The sequence below is a fragment of the Rhinatrema bivittatum genome, chromosome 1 (assembly GCF_901001135.1).
Source record: "Rhinatrema bivittatum chromosome 1, aRhiBiv1.1, whole genome shotgun sequence".
In the NCBI taxonomy this organism is placed as follows: Eukaryota; Metazoa; Chordata; class Amphibia; order Gymnophiona; family Rhinatrematidae; genus Rhinatrema; species Rhinatrema bivittatum.
The window spans coordinates 738,995,575-739,013,244 of NC_042615.1; the positions used below are offsets into that span (position 1 = coordinate 738,995,575).

At 43.7% G+C, this 17,670-nt stretch overlaps 1 protein-coding gene across 3 annotated transcripts in view; it reads left to right on the top strand.

Moving 5' to 3' along the window:
* PAIP1 (poly(A) binding protein interacting protein 1) overlaps nt 1–17,670 on the top strand; it is a 233,979-nt gene that overhangs the window by 38,319 nt on the left and 177,990 nt on the right. For all 3 annotated transcript variants that reach the window (XR_003852745.1, XM_029577749.1, XM_029577741.1), the window contains exon 3: nt 16,920–17,117. Coding sequence is in view for 2 of the 3 variants with exons in the window: in XM_029577749.1 (XP_029433609.1) it covers nt 16,920–17,117 (198 nt within the window). In the remaining variant the exon portion in view is untranslated. The remainder of the gene's footprint in view (nt 1–16,919; nt 17,118–17,670) is intronic.

Below are 17,670 nucleotides of genomic sequence, written 5' to 3' on the forward strand. Positions count from 1 at the left end.
CCGTCATATATTGGAAAGGGCATCTCGTTTTTGTACAAACCTTACTTGGTGAGGGCTCACTAGGGACGGGAGAAACAAGGCCAGGTGATCTGCCAAAATCTTTGCCAACAACTTTTGGTCAAAGTTAAGCAAGGAGATCGGCCGATACGAATCCGGTGCCAAAGGATCTTTCCCTGGCTTTGGGATGAGAGAGAGATGCACATGATTCACCCGGGTCGGGGAAACTGCCTCAAGTGATGAGATGGGAAAATAAGGCCACCAAAGGATTGGCCACCTTGTCCATCAAGCACTTGTAGAATTCCGCAGACTAACTATCCGGACCTGGGGCCTTTAATCGTTTGGAGTGATGTATGGCCATCTGAATTTCGGAAGGCGATATAAGGGAGTTCAAAGCCTGCACTTGTTCCACTGTGAGGCGGGGGAGCGATAATGAAGTGCAAAAACGGGCGCAAGCGTCCTCCGACCAGCCCTCCATCCTGTAAAGTTTTAGGTAATACTCCCAAAACAGCCACAAAATAGTCTTGGTATTAGTCTTGACTTGGCCCGAGGCATTTCACAGACCAGCAACATAACGAGGCCCACAAGAGGACCTGATCATTTGGGACATCATCTTCCCTACCTTATTGCTGTATTGATACAGTTTAAATTGATAATAAAGCAGGCTCTTTTTTGCTCTTTGGTGTTTAAAGCACATTGTATGGACAAATAACTGTCTCTCATTGGGCCCGTGTTATTCTGAAGGAGTCGGGCTTTTGCTCTCCACAATTGAGTAGTAAGCTGGAGGACTTGCTAGTTTAAGGCTTTACGGCGGTGTGCTAGGTAAGAAATGTCACCCCATAACACCGCCTTCCCAGTATACCAAAATAGCGTTGGGTCGTCTCTATGTTCCTTATTCAGGGTTTCATAATCAGACCATCTCTCCACCAAATATTGCAGAAATGCCCGGTCCTCAAGGGGAACCTCCACACCCGAGCTGCCTGCACAGGGGGTGTGAGTTGCATGTCAAGCCATACTGGGGTGTGGTCAGAAATCACAATACTCTCGATGCCGGCCTAGCTCACATTAGTAAAGGCATAGCCATTGATTAGGAAGTAGTCAATGCGGGAGTATTTGGCACGCGCCCGCGAGAGATGCGTAAATTCCTTTTCCCCCGGTTGTAGCGTGTGCCACTCATCAACCAGGTGCAATATTTGCTCCAAAAGCGCTGGTCCCTTCCCCATCCCCTGTTCACGTTGTCTATCGTGGGATGCATCAAGCTGAGGGTCCCTGATAGTATTGAAATCTCCCTCTTTAATGAGCATCTCTGCAATATATGTGTTGCGTTCGTGCCTATTCTTGCCCTTGCTCCACCCTCTCTACCTTTGTGGCGACTCCCTTCGGCTCTGACGGACAGATGCTGCCACGGCTTCTCTCTGCCTCTGTGTCCCAGAGTCCCCGGGCTGGCTTGATGCTACGGATCCGCCATGTCCCTGATGACGTAAGGGCGCGCACGCGCACTCCAGACTTGTACCGGCAAGGACGCGAACCTCGGGGGCGCCCCCCCGTAGTGACGTCATCTGATTCCAACATAAAAGGTCTTTGCTTGCAACTACGAATCGAGTTACCAAGGAGAGGAATCTTTCTCCGCTGCTCTGCCTCTACAAACTTACCTAAGGGTACCCGCTCCTCGGGGGCCCCGCTCTCTCTTCTTGATTTCCGATACAGGACGGAATCCGGTACTCGCTCCACGAGGGTCTACGTTCCTGAAGACTCAGACTCCTGTTGCCTGGAAGCGATCGCAGACGTGAACACTGTGAGTTCTATTCAGATAGGAACCAGTACTCGCTCCACGAGGGCCTACGCTCCTAATCCCAAAGACTCCTTTCTGACTAAGACGTTATTGCAGGTACGGAGATCGTGAGTTATTGCAGATAGGAACCGGTATTCGCTCCACGAGGGCCTGTGTTCCTCAACTCTCTTCTATTCCAGAAACTATCTCATACACAGTTATTGTGAGTTCCTATTTCAGACTGTTTACAGGAACCAGTACTCCCCTGTGGCTCCTGTTCCTGAATACTGAAGACTCTCTGTTGCATAAGAGGACCTTACACTCACAATCAGGTCGATACTGTAACGTGCGGTTGAAGATTTCCCGTCTGTAACGTGCTGGGAGCGCACAATTCGGACGCGTAAGGCGATTCAGCGATACAGTCTCCAGTTTCACGCGTCCTTAGCGCTTCTTAAAACAGACGCATAACCCTTTCCGCACGCAGCATGTATATGATATGTAAATGAACGAATTAGCTGTATAATGAAGGAATTAGCTATTCCCCTCCGATACTGTGACGCACGCTCAGATTATCTCCTTTGTAACCCGCTATTTTGCCGCGTCCTTAACCTGTTAGTTTACCGCTACCCTCTACTTGGTGTTAGTGTGGTGTTCGAAAATTAAAACGGGAATAAAGTGTAAAAAATGGTGTAAAAAAAGTGTAAAAACATTGCTTACCTGCCCTGGCCCAGTCCGGTCTCCGGTGCAGCCCCAGTCCTGTCCCCTCCTCCCGAAGCAAAAAAAACCCCAAAAACCGAAAAAGTAGCAAGGCTCGGGCCTGCTATGGTAGTCCCTTCTCCTCTCCTCCCGATTTCGGCGCTCAAGGCGGCTGGGTGGGCGTGCATTCATCCAGGCAGAGGGAGCCGGCGGCGAAAGCAGCCTCCGGCTCCCTCTGCCTGGATGAATGCACGGCCAGCGCCGGCAGTGAATGAATGCCCGTGCGATTTCGGCGCTCATGCCTTGAGCGCCAAAATCGCACGGGCATTCATTCACTGCCGGCGGGGGCCGTGCATTCATCCAGCGGCCCCCGCCGGCAGTGAATGAATGCCCGTGCGATTTCGGCGCTCAAGGCAGTCACATGACGTGACGTCTCGGCATGAGCGCCGAAATCGCACGGGCATTCATTCACTGCCGGCGGGGGCCGTGCATTCATCCAGGCAGAGGGATCCGGAGGCCGCTTTCGCCGCCGGCTCCCTCTGCCTGGATGAATGCATACCCACCCGGCCGCCTTGAGCGCCGAAATCGGGAGAAGGGACTACCGTAGCAGGCCTGAGCCTTGCTACTTTTTCAGTTTTGTTTTTTTTTTTTGCTTCGGGAGGAGGAGACTGGACGGGGCCAGGGCAGGTGAGCGGGGGCTGGGGGATAGTTTGCCGAGCATCGGGGAACATAATTGTCCACTTCCTGGTACCTGTCATTTCAAATGTCATTTGAAATGACAGATACCAGCGCGGCCGTGAAGCGTTAGGCCCGCGAACCCAGGATACTGTATAGGCGCTCTATACAGTAAAATGGGTTGCGCGAGCCTAACGCTTGCCTAAGGCTTCGCAGCCGCGGCATGCATTTGCATGCAATTAGAAGAGAGTATAGAGCGGTAGGTGAAGAGAACTGTGCGTGCGGGGAACGAGGGTGCGCCTGACACTGCCGCACTGTTTCTACCGCGGCCTTAGAGTATCGACCTGTAAGGTAGATGTCTGTATCATACACTACTGGTTATGTATCCAGCATACCCTGTCTACTCACTACCTATAGTCTCTCTCTACAGCTCAGCAACTCAGAGATCGCTATTCCAGTATCTGAAGGACCTCAGCCCTGCCGAGCACATCAGCTCACTACTGCCACCTCTGGTGGTTCTACTTCCAGTCTAATAAAGAACTATCTGTGTTTATCTCAATATTCTAGCCTAGCTGGTGGTTCCTCTCAGGAACTCCTCTTGAGGGCGCTGTCATCTGCCATCGGCCCGAGGATTCACCATTTCTACTGTGTTCATTCTACACTACTAGAGCGGTATTATATCATCTACCACTCTGTGGTAGCCAACCCACATTAGTTCACTAATTCTGCCTACGGAGTATCATCACTGTTACTCCTTCTTCAAGGGATCAGATCCATAACAGATTGCTACTTCAATACAGAGATTATATTAAGTGCTAACTCCCTACCAGATCTGTCTCAGATTGCTCAACTCCAAAGCAGAATTATAACAGAGTGCTTGCTTTTTCATTCTACAGGTTGCCAACTCTGCCCTCCTGGTGGGGTTAGCCATATCAGACTGCCAACTCCTTCCCTCGGAGGAGCTGGTTGATACAGACTGCTAACTCCACCCTCCTGGCAGGTTGAGCCATAGTAGTTTGCTAACTCCTCCTCCCAGAGGAGCTGGAACCTAATAGATTGCTAACTCCACCCTCCTGGCGGGGTGAGCAATAATAATATGGGAGTAAGTGTTGATAGAGAACCTGGTAGAACATTGGAGTGAAATTATTAGGAGCATAGAGATTGCAGAAGACCACTGTTTTATAATACAACTCAGTGACCAAACTAAGAAAACGGCCATCCGGGTCCTTGATTTCCTTGTGGACCTGGATTGGCAGATTTTTATTAAACAAGATCACCACTCCTGCCGAGCGTGAGTTCGCCGAGGCTTAATGAAGACTGTCCACCCAATATTTCCATAATTTAGCATGTTCCAAATCAGAAAGGTGGGCTTCTTGGAGGAAACCCACATCCGTAACTTTCCGCTTTAAATGAGTTAGGATCTTCGTACGCTTAATAGGGGAATGGATTCCACACTCATTCCAAGAAACTATGCGCGTATGTCTACTAGAGTCGCTTTAAAGGCCAAGCGATGTGAAGCAGATCTTCTTTCACCAGGGGTCGAGCCTGAACCCTCCCAGCTGGGGTCCACGCTCGGCACACAAGATATCTGGCAGATAGTTGTAACAGTTGAATTATCACTGAGTGAAGAACAACATCATTGACCTTCGAATCAGGGACCCACTTACCCCCCCCCCCCTTCCTCCACACCGTCTCTTCACTCTCCCTCCCCTTCACTTCCTTCATGTCTCTTCACCCCCCTGTCTTTAACCTCATAATAAGAGATCACTAACCCACCGCCCAAAACAGAGGTTAGACCAAATCCCCCCCCCCCCCCTTCTCCCACCCTTTCCCCCATCCAGCCCCATACCCCCATGTGCTATTAGCTAGCCAAAGAGACATGGAAATATAAACCACCTGCAAAACAAGCAACCAGTAACAACGCATAATAGAAAGCACAGTTGTTTCCCTCAGAACATTTAATACTATCTAAAATTCAGAAGAACAGAACAGCGCTGTTTAGAAGAATCTCTTAGAATAGGCCTTTGACCACAGCTGCATGGAACCTGCTGAAACTGTGAGTCACTCTGACAGCAGCGAGACCCCCACCCGTGTAATAAAAGAAATAGTCTACCCAAGGACACGCAAGAGGCCCGAGGGATCAGCTTATAAAAGGAAACAGAAAAAAGAAACAAAAAAAAAAAAAACTGGAGTGGCAGATACTGACAAAAACCATATCTTCAACACAGAGCCACTACCGTTGCTATCAAAATTACCGTCCTTCCTAATAATGGCACTGAGAATTGACATTACTTCTCAGAGAGGAAAAAAGAAAGAATGTAAAGTAAGAAGCAAAGTATACACAGTTCCTACATAGGGCTCCTCGGGCCTCCCGGTCTCCTCACCAAGACACATCTTCCTCTCCCTGCTCTCCACCATGAAATATTCCAGTGCGAGCGGCTACCCAACGCCAGAAAACAACCGGGCCCATCCTCGGAAGGGCCAGGGATAATGGCTAAAGAGGCGACCAGTGCCCTTAACTTCCTTTTTTGGCAGGGGGCTGCACGTATTGTTAAGGTTCAGCATTCGGAAGTCGCTGCAGAGGGGAGCCCCGTCCAGGCCGTGATCCCCACAACAATCAACATAACAAGGCCACATGCCTTGGGGAAAGGGAAAAAAGGAGAAAACAAAAAAAAAATAGCCCTCCAGGTTCCTCCCACTGGCGGGTTACCGGCTGGGGACCATTCATACGGCATATACACGAGTGTGCGCTTGAGTTCAAAGGTAACATTAACTATCTGACAGTCTGGCCAAACTAACTTCCAACCTCGTGCTCAGAGCTGTGTGTTACTTTCTCATTTCTGGGCGCCTGATTCCCGATTGGTATAGTCTGTCACAAAAACTTGGGCTGCTTCAGGGGTATCTAGCCACTTCACCCCCCCAGGGGTCACCACTCGTAGTCGAGCCGGGTAGATAATGGTCGCGCGGAGGCCCAGATTGATTAGCTGAGAACAATGTGGCGCCATAACGTGCCACTGCGCAGATACGCCCGCCAAAAAATCCTGGAAGAGAAGGATCTTCTGCCCATCATAGCTGAGGGAACGGTCGCCTGACAGTGCTCTTAGTATGTCCATTTTATGTGCATAATTTAGCAGTTTGGCGATGACTGGCCGGGGGCGCACGTGGCATTCACCTGCTTAGGGCCCAGCCTGTGGGACCTCTCCACGCGCAGGGGCCCATTCGTAGTCAAGAGGTCCAGCTGTTCCTGCAACCATTTTTCAAGGAGGGCCGATAGATCCTGATTGTGTACGGACTCCGGCAACCCTATTAGGCGTATATTTGAGTGGCAGGTCCGGTTCTCCAGGTCCTCAACGTGCTTTACCTGTGCTGCGCTGTGATATCCTGCCGCACCACAACAAGGTCCTCCTGGACCTCCGATACCCGGCTCTCCACCAGCAAATCTGTTCTCATAACTGCTGAGGGTGTGGGTAAGCTCTGCAAGTTGCTAGATTATGGCTTTTAATTCCCGGCCAATCGCAGCCACCACCGCCGTCTTTATGTGCTCCAGATCAGTCCCGGCAGAGGCTGCCACTGCCAGCACAGCGGTAGGCGGTGATGGCGGGTCCAGGCCCAAGTTTTTTCTCGCTCCTTCTCATTATCCTTACGAATCATTCGCGTTGCCATGGCCAAGTTTTCACGGTCTCTGAGGCTTTGGAGAAGGTGCTGCGATTTAAACAAATATTTCAGCAAGCTGTAAAGCACGGAGGATGGGGCTGGATGTTAGGGTGAGACACAGAGCTGGAAAACCTAATCTGCCTCCTTTGCTGCCTCATGTGATCTCTCGTGTTGATTTTTTTTTTCTGAATTGCTTGCATGCAGGAACCCTCTTTTCCTCCTCTCTCTCTTTTTTTTGTCCATTTTGGATTCCTTTTTTTTTTTTTTTACCTGTCTAACCTTTCTTCTATTTGGACTTTCAGGCTAATTGGAAATTGTCCCAACTTCATCGACTTCCATTTATGATGGAGGAATCCAATACTGAGTGTCCACGAGCCTTCAGTTGCAGCCACTAGGGTGTTTTCCCAGATTTTCCCTCCTCCCCCTCCTATAACCTGGCCATTGCAGAAGCATCCTTCATAACTATCTGCAAGCCTCAGCATTTTTTAAATCAAATATGGTAACACCATGAATCATACAAAGAAATAATGCGTACGACAGATTGTGTCATCCACAATCATAAATGCAGTCTTTTATTTAAAACAGCACAGTTCAGAGTGGTGAGTCCCCCATAAGACTGCATTTATGATTATGGCGGACACCCATAGTCTGTCACATGCATTATTCCTTTATCTAACCCTTTGGATGCGTGAATTCTTACACACTCATTGTTTTTGCTTGAACAATGTGAATCATGCCATGTCAGGGTTTCCCTCTTCCTGAGACTGAACACTGCTACCTTAGCATACCTGGTCCCTGCCAGCTTGATAAGTAGATGCTGGGTTAGGATTCAGACCCTGATCTCCCACTTTGGAGCACTACTGGGCTGTTGGACTAGCCAAAACATATCCTTCCTTATGTCCGTTCTTCATTTCTTCTTGCTGTTATGCTTTATGCACATTTCACTTGAGTTTGAGGAGGAGTGACACAACACTTTGATTTACTTATATTCATAACAATGGAAGTGGCCAAGCATCAACATATATTAGAGATTGAGTTGTGGCTGCTAGAAACAGTGCTTAGATGAACTCTGGTTTTAGTCTGTTGGATGTTACTAATAATCCTGGGGCCTCTGTTGGAGGCAGGATGCTGGGATAGATGGACCATTGGTCTTAAGTCAGCTTGGCAAATATTATGGTAAATAAGAGGGTCATTTGGAGTAACATTAGAAAATATGCTTCACAGACAGGTTGATGGATGCCTTTAACAACCTCCCAGCGTTGATGGTGGAGGCAAAAACAATAATTCAAGATCCCTAGATGCAGAGAAATGAAAACACCAGCGATCAGTGAGGTCTGTGATATTGTGACAGAAAGTACCGTATTTTTCGCTCCATAAGACGCACTTTTTTTACCCCAAAAGTGGGGGGGGGGGGGGAATTGTATGTGCGTCTTATGGAGCGAATATAAAAAAAATCTAACAAATCCCCCCCCCCACCCTCCTGACCCCCCCCCCCCCCCAAGACCTGCCAAACGTCCCTGGTGGTCCAGCGGGGGTCTAGGAGCGGTCTGGGAGTGATCTCGTGGGCTTGGGCCGTCGGCTGCCAGTAATCAAAATGGCACCGACTGTCCTTTGCCCTCACTATGTCACTGGGACCGACCAATGGCAGCGGTAGTCCCTGTGACATAGTAAGGGCAAAGGGCCGTCGGCTGCCAGTAATCAAAATGGCGCCGACGGCCCTTTGCCCTCACTATGTCACTGGGACCGACCGCTGCTATTGGTCGGTCTCAGTGAGATGGAGAGGGCAAAGGGCCGTCGGCGCCATTTTGTTTACTGGCAGCCGACGGCCGAAGCCGAGGAGATCGTTCCCGGACCGCTCCTGGACCCCCGCTGGACCACCAGGGACGTTTGGCAGGTCTTGGGGGGTCAGGAGGGTGGGGGTTGTTAATTAATTTAAAGGGTTGGGATGGGGTTTTTTTGGGGGGGAGGGGTTCCCAAAGAAAGAAAAGTTTTCTGATCTGGTGAGTGGACTGAAATGGCCCTCCCCAGACCCGAAAACAAAATGGGGAGAAAAAAAAAAGCTATGCACTCCCCTAATTTGCTCCATAAGACGTCCAGACGCAGAGCCGGTTTAGCACAAATTTTTTTTTTTTTTTATTATTTTCCCCTTCTGAATCCTAGGTGCGTCTTATGGTCAGGTGCGTCTTATGGAGCAAAAAATACAGTAAGTTGGACAGACTTAGGTCTGCCGTTTTATATTCTCTGTTTCATTGAACACTAATATCCCTCTTGGGAAATAAAAAAAAAAAAAAGAATCAGAATGACATTAGCCCTTAATGATTTTGTTTGCTTTACCTGCTAGCTGAATCATGGACAGGCTTTTTGCTGGTACTGCTGCTTTAAATAGCTGCTATCTAGTCAGGTTGTACTTGTGTGTATTGTGGGATTCCGTAGCAGCATAACTATGCAGTCAAAATGAACTTCCAGTTTACTCACAGTTAGCTCTTCCAATTCCTAAGGTTTGCCAACTTCCCAAAGTGTTTGTAAGCTGTACTGAGCAGGGACTGTCTCTTGTGTGTGTTTGCACAGCACTGCTTATATGGGGTAGTGCTATAGAAGTGATAAGAAATAGTAATAATTTTCTGTTTTCATAGAGTGCCATTGTATTACTAACCTTGGGAAAGTTTTCAAGCTGTCCTTATTGTACTTTGTAGCAGGTTTCAAAGCGAAAGTACACTTTTTTTTTCTTTGAAAATTACCACAGATACAAAGTGTAGATCGCTTGCATCTGCTTTTTGTGCAGATTGAATTTTGCTTGTTGACTACACACAAAGATTTGAAAAAGCAATCTACGCATGTTACTTCCCCCTTGTAACGAAAAAACGCACCTAGTAACTCCTCCTTTCAGTGCAGCTAAAAGCATGTGTGGCCTTTAGCCACATTGAAGATAAGCTGTGTTTTCAGTGAGTTTATGCTGGTAAGTTGTTTTGTTTTTTTTTTGTTTTTTTTTTTTTTTACCTGCAAAAATCACTTTGAAAATTGCCCTCTCTAGGTCTTACATCAGCAAATGCCTATTGAAATAGTATTTCTTTTTCCTTTTTACTGGGAGGATAGTTCTGCCGTGCACTGTGAAGAGTCTTCAGATTGCAAATGGCAGCAGTAAGGCTGAAGTTACAATAAAAGTCAGTCAGCTCTGTAGTTGAACTGCAAATACAACTAGATTATCATAACCTTAGTCTCAAGCTTCAGTTTACATTTACATAAGTATCAAAAGAACAATGTAAAAACTAAACACTGGCAGAAGGAAGAAATTATTCTTGAAGGGCACAGAGAAAGTAATAAGAGGCAGTCCATTGTAGTGGACACAGAAAAAGAAAGAAAACAGAGAATAGTAGATTGGGAAAAATGTTTAAATCACATATAGTATTTTGTAGAGCAAAGCACTGCATAGTGCTGGAGCCAAGATAAGGATGAAAAGAACAATGAGCAGTTAGTATGCAAAAAGATATAGTAATAGAATAGTTGCATATCCATATGACAGTAGTTAAAGTTGGACCTCTGTGTATTATTGAAGCAGCACAGTTAAGCTACTTTTAATGGCACTTTACACTTAAACGGAAGCAGGAGGAAGATGAGGTGTTAAGTTTTTGACATGTGCTTGAGATGCTGGCAAACATTTTTTAGAAAGCACTCAGAAATCTGGCAAGGACATAAGAATATAAGATATGCCATACTGGGTCAGACCAAGGGTCCATCAAACCCAGCACTCTGTTTCCAACAGTACCCAGTCCAAGTCACCAGTACCTGGCAAGTACCCAAACATTAATTAGATTATTAATTAATAGCAGTTTATGGATTTTTCCCCAAGAACTTTATCCAAACTTTTTTTAAACCCAGTTAAACTAACTGCTGTCTGGCAATGAATTCCAGAGCTTAACTATGAACTGAGTGGGAAATAATGTTGTTTGATTTTTTTTTAAATGAGCTACCTGCTAACTTCATGGAGTGCCCCCTAATCCTTCTATTATCTGAGAGAGTAAATAACCAATTTACATTAATCTGTTCAAGTCCTTTCATGATTTTGTAGATCTCTTATCATATCCACCCTCAGTCCTGTCTCCTCCAAACTGAACAGCCCTAACTTGTTTAGCCTTTTCTTAAAGGGGAGCCATTCCATGCTCCTTATTTTGGTCGACCTCTGCATTTTCTCCAGTGCAACTATAACTTTTTTTGAGATGCGGTGACCAGAATTGTACACAGTATTCAGGGTGAGGTCTCACCATGGAGCGATACAGAGGGATTGACATCCACAGTTTTGTTTGCCATTCCCTTCCTAATAATTCCTAACATTGTTTGCTTTTTTGGACCGCCACGGCACACTGAGTCAACAATTTCAATGCATTATCCACTATAATGCCTAGATCTCTTTCCTTAGTGGTAACTCCTAAGATAGAACCTAACATTGTGTAACTACAGCAAGGGTTATTTTTTCCTATAAGCCTCACCTTGCACTTGTCTGTTAAATTTCATCTGCCATTTGGAAGCCCAATCTTCCAGTCTCACAAGGTCCTCCTACAATTTATCACAATCCGCTTGAGATTTAACTACTCTGTATAATTTTGTGTTATCCACAGGCAGGTAGAGATGAGAAATCCTTGATATTAAAAGGCCAGTTATCTAGTTAAGATTGCTGAGGGAGAGCATACAACATGATATATTCTAGATAACCAGAGGAACTCACCAGATTAGAAATGTGTCCTGAGCAAGGAGCCCAAAATATAATCTTTTTAAATATATTTTCCTGACAAGGGTGCTGTCTCGTGATTCTCTAATTCTTTGAACGGCTTCATATTTATATGAACATATTTACTCTCACGGAGCCCCTGAGAAGCCCTAGAATTAACTTCTGAGGGTAAGTGGAAATGAGGACATCCTATGAGGGAGATGTTGACAGAGGGGAAGAAGAAAAACAAGAGAGACGAGAGCAGTGCAGTCAAAGACTGGTGGATGCTAAAAGTTAAACAGTGCTTAACTTTGTCTAAGGCAGCCAAGGGGCTGAGGGGGGGGGGGGTATGTATGGAAAACTTTTGATATTAGCTGTAAAAGATCATCCAGTACCATAGTGAAGGTTGTAATAGTGAAGTATGCCACATGAAAACCATTCTGAAAATGGTCAAGAGATGAGGGTAAGCAGAAAGGAAATAAAGTAGGAGCAGACAAGACATTCAAGGAGTCTGGAGGTAAATGGGAGGTGAAAAGTCCTCAGGCCCTTCAGGAATGTGATCTTTAAAGCTGGGTCCCAAACTGCCTGGAATGGATCCTTTTTCTCTAGTCTCTGCCTTTTCCTCTTACCTTTTGTGCTGCCTTTGCTCTGCTTCTTATCACCAACAGTTGGGATGCTGTAGTTTTTGAAGGTTTGTGCCAACGATTTTTCTTACTATCATCTCCCAGCGAACCTTCTGGTAGTGAGGTCGGGCACCAAAGGAGGCCAGGCTCTCAAGTTACAGGCAGCAGGCAAAAGCCAGCCTCAGGATGCTGTCGTCAATGCCCTTTTTATATTCTATTGCAGTTCTTGCGTTTAAGTTTTTCCAGTTTTGCCTTAGCTCTTCTTTACATTTATGTCATGTAAATGGCTTATTTTACATTGCAAGGCACCCTGGCCTAGGGCATCATTTATAAAAATAAAATAATAAAGATAATCATAATAGCTAGAGAGGCAGAAGCAAATAGTGTTCTTTAAGACTGGCATGTTAAGAGCCTACTTGAAGACAAGAGGTGGGAAAGAGTAATGGTGGTAGTTGATGAGGAGAAAAGATGGCAAGGAATAATGTGAAAGGGGCAGATGATAAAAGATAAAAGTGGGCTGAAGAACATGGAAGAAGGAGTTGAAGACAAGTGGTAGAGGCTGTAGTATATGTCACGTTTTTGACAGCTGAGGTGAATTTTATTTCATAATGTACACACGTCATGGACAAAATGGAAAAGAAACCTAGCAATAAGACTCAACACAAGCAAAGGGCAAGCCCAGGCTTGAGTAATCAAGCTAGAATTTGTGATTCCCCTTTCTCTCTGAAATCTTTTGGTCCACCTCAGGAGACACGAGGACTTCTGTTTTATGAAAACATCTTCCTAGAGCTAGTCTTAACACTGTAGATTTAATAAATCTGGAATCTTCTGAGCCCCTCATCAGAAACCTGGAAGAGAGGAGGTATAGGGGAGATATGATACAGAACTTCAGAAACCTGAACGTTTTTAATGATGCATGTTCCTCAAATCTTTTCTGGAGGAAAACAAACGGTAGAATTAGAGGTTATGATATGAAACTTTAGGGAGGACGACTTAGAACCAACATCAGGAAATATTTCTTCATGGAATGTCCTTCCAGAAGAGGTGGTGAAGACATAAGCAGTAAACGTATTAAAAAAGGCAAAGGATAAACACTGTGTATCCCTAAAAGGCTAGAGCTGGGAATTAAGAAAAGGGTGCATGGGAGGTAACCATCAAGGAGCGGCAGCGTCTACCCCTAACAAAAGGCATAGTGATTACTACCTCAACCAATTAGCTTACATGATTTTGACGGAACTGCAGCATCGCTCTCTGCTTCAGTGGAAGGGAAGGAGGGGAGAAAAGGGGAACTAGATTCAGACAACCAATGCTGGGCCCTGACTTTTATGGTCTAGGGTACTGATACACAGATAAAGCTCAAGACTGCTTCTGTGGCTAGGTCCAAAAGCAAAGCATGTTCAAGCAGCAGCATTGTATGAATTATCAGGAAGGCTGCTAACTATAAAAATGTTGCTAGCAATAATTTTGTTGTGGGTTTGACAGTTGCTTGGTTTTGATTTTTAATAATACTACCCTTAATATGAGGTTTGGGGTGATCTGCGCAGAATGGCAGTTACTACTATAAGAAGCTTGCTGGGCAGACTGGATGGACCATTTACATTTTTTCTGCTATCATTACTATGTGAAACATATTACCTGGCAACAGCCAAATTGTAAATGGTGCTTAACTAGTGCCACAGTGATAAGTTTAAAAACAAAAACTTTGGCTACTGACCATACAAAAAAAATGCTTGCTTTTATTTTCAAGTAAAGGGAGAAAATAAGAAAATAAATGTAAGCAGAAAATGGAAAGTGACCAGCCTCATAAACACTCAGAGGAAAGCTAATATTTATTTTTTTTAATATTAATTATTTATTGACATTTCAAAAATAATTCACAAAGAATCCTCTTTGCTACAGAAACATGATACATCAAATAAGCAACAATATTTAAAAGAAAAAAACAAGGGAAAAAAAATACATTTCCCTTACTACTCATTGTATTCATTAGACCTCAATCTAAGGAGGAGGCAAACTTAAATCAAGGAGAGTATAAGAAACAAATACTTGAAATGACATAGCATAACACGGCTACATAAATTATTACATCAGAACAATGGTTCTAGCAGATGGTATCATTTTCCTTGCTTCAATGAACTTTTTAAGTTGTTCAGGTGCGAGAAATACAAAATTATCTCCCCTGAACCTGACCAGACATTTGCACGGGTATCTTAAGAAAAAAGATGCCCTTCCTTCTTTCTTGAGTAGTCTTGGAGAAGTCTGGGAAAATTCTCACAAGTTGTCCCATAAATAAGACATTAGATTTCTTAAAGTACTTTTTCATAACTGCACTCAAGTCAGTATCAGTTAAGAAAGTAACCAGTAACATAACTCTTTCTGTTACTTCATAATTGGAAGACTCCAAATAATCTGTAAGGGTATTCAAATCGACAGCCGGTGTCTGTGCTGGAAGTCCTACACCAGATGGTAAAAAAATACACTTATCCAAGGGGAGAGGGATCGCTTCCGAAGAAAATTCAAGAATTTCTAGGAAAATTTAGAAGATGTAGGTTTAGGTGTCTCAGCCTGTTTTCAACATACTCAATTCTATTCAGGATATCACCATCCTGAATTAGAGAGCTTTGCACTCCTTTAATTGCTTTCATCTCTTCTTCTATATGATTAAAGTTTTCCTGGTTTTCAAGCTGTTTGTTCCTACAAACTGAACTGAAACTCTCATCCGCAAAGAATACTGCTGCATATAACTGATTCATTCTGGCTTTTATTGAAATGAAATAGAAAACCCCCCCACATAAACAGCTTGCAAATGGACAGCTCAAGGATCTCTTAACTGCTCGGGTTAGAGGGAGCCAATTCTGCTCATGGTAAAAGCTGGAACTGCTTAAATTGCTAAGCAAGGGGAGCTGTAAAATAGGTCAAAGGAGAATTGTTGCCCACTGAACTGAAACTTTAAGCAGGAGCAGTGTAACCATGCACTCATAATTCAAAGTATTTTACATATTTCCAAAATATATCACATTTGAATATACAAACCAGTTGCCAAAGTCATCTTGCTGTCTAGTGATGTTACCAAGGACATCGTCATATCTCACTGCAGCATTTTTTTTCCTTGTTGTTTGTGGTATAAAAGATGTCCACTTCTTTGTGAGAGTAATGAAGCACAAATACTGTCTTTGATAAAATTCTGGGCAGTATTGCAACAGGCTGTCTCAGTGCGATCTTTATGCACAGACATAGGTGGTCGGATCTGGACATACACAGATTTGTCATATAGAGTACTTCACAAACATTTCATCAACTGCTTGTTTTTTGTTTTTTTTTAATGCTATTTTATGTCCATTCGGGTTCCAGCATGTGCTGGACTGCCCAAGCCTTGCTCCAACCTTTCTGGATTGCTGAAGCCTTGCTCCCGTCTCGCCTTGTCTTCCCACGCCACTCCAGAGGTAGTGTTCTTTACACACCACTTGAACTGGAACCACAACGGTTCCCTTCAGATGAGCAGCTGATGGTGAACCTCTGAAGCAGACAGAAATTTGAAACACAGATGCTGTCATCTATGGTTTTTTTTTTTTTTTTTTCCCCTGCAAGACTAATGTGGATATTATTTGATGATTTATTCATGAGGAAATTTTTGTACTGCTGGATTGAAGATTGTGTAAGAGTCTGATAGGTACTGTTCAATTACATTTAAAAAATTGTTAAAAATTAAACATTATTGTAGAGACCCATGATTATATGGAGATAAGTGATATAAGACTGATCAGGTCCATGTATGAAGGTCTCCTATTTCTTGAACATATATACTGCATGATATATGTATTTAGAGAAGAGGAGTTGGATGGTAGGATTCTTTTTTACATTTTTTTTTATTAAATAAATAAGAACAAGGTCAATTTGCATATCTTAGTAACTGAAAATCAGACTGTTTTGTGGCTTTTGAAGGACGGAGCTGCCTGCCCCAAATCAGAATAGCAGGTATGTCAGAACTGAGGCAGATAGCCACATTGTCAGGCACAACAGTAATAAGAGTTGATCACTAATTACCTTTATGTATAATGGCAACATATAATAGAAAAAGTCAAACACACAAAACTCTTGAATTTCAGTGTTGTGTGGTTAAAATATCAGACAATTGTGGCTATAACTATTTATATTTGTAGTGTAACATCCTGTTTAATAGGTCTAAAGTATTCCCTGAATTAAAAAAAAAAATCCAGATAATTAAATGTTAGAGGTGTGTATTCATTTGAACAACATTGTCTGACATTTCTTGTTTTTAAAATGAAACGATAGAAGAAAAACATGACTTTTTTTTCCTATTGTTTATAGTGCACATTATTTGGACACAGGGCACAATACTATTTGCAAAATAGTGTACATTGTTTCTGATTAGTGCACACTCTTTAGAAATAGTGAGTTTTGAAACGTAAAAAAATTGACAACGAAAATCGACCTCCAAACAACATGGCATGAAACAATTTTTGGCCTGCACACTCCTGTTAAATATCAGAAAAAGACCAGATCTATTAATATTCAATTTCTGATTTAAGATAGATATTAATAACTTCTTCCTAAGAGATCTGCCATGCCCTCAACAAACCTTTCATTTATTAGCAAATCTGAGATCCTTTTTCTGGGTAATAATGAGAGAAGTCCTAAAAGAGCTAATTTTAAAATGCATATTCATCTAATTAAATTCTTCCTGAAACAAAAAGATGGATTTGAGCTGTAAGTGTATTAATTGTTCCTTTTGGTGAAATGGTCTTCATATTGTTAAAGAGATGTATATTTGATGTTGCAGAAATATGAAGATGGATGTGATGGTTATTCCCCACTGCCTGAGATATCCCTTGCAGAATACGTGCAGGATTTTCTGAACCAGCTCACTGAGCAGCCAGGCAGCTTTGAAACGGAAATAGACCAGTTTGCAGAGATACTTAATAGCTGGGTCACCACAGATGACACATTGCAAGAACTAGTTGAACTCATTTATCAACAGGTAATTTGACCACCTATTTTATTGTTGAAAGAAATGGTCACTAGATCATGAATTTATGCGCTATCCTGTTTTAGTGATTCTTCATAGGCAAATAAAGCAGGGTGAAAACCCGATCCACAATAATAATCACAGAATGGCATAAAGTTATCCTTTGTTCAAAAAGGTTTAATGTGATTCTGGGCATTTCATTCAATTAATTCATAGTTTGACTCTCCTCCACTCTCGGTTGTTGTTAGTTACACTGGATTTGGAATCCTTATATTCAAATATTTCTCAGTCTGAAGCTATTGTTGTAGTTGATACAGCTCTCTGATTGCGTCGATAACCCACAGTCCCTAATTCCCCTTCTGGTAGCCTTCACTCATTGCCCTGACGAAGAATTTTTTTCTCTTTCAATGACCGAATTTATCAGCAGATTCAAGGCACTGCGATGGGGCCACAATGGCCCCAGATATCGCTCGCTTGTACATGACCGATTTTGAAAACAGATTTTTGTATCTGTCAGTATTTTGGCCTTGTATTAAAATCTTGTTAAGATACATTGATACATTTT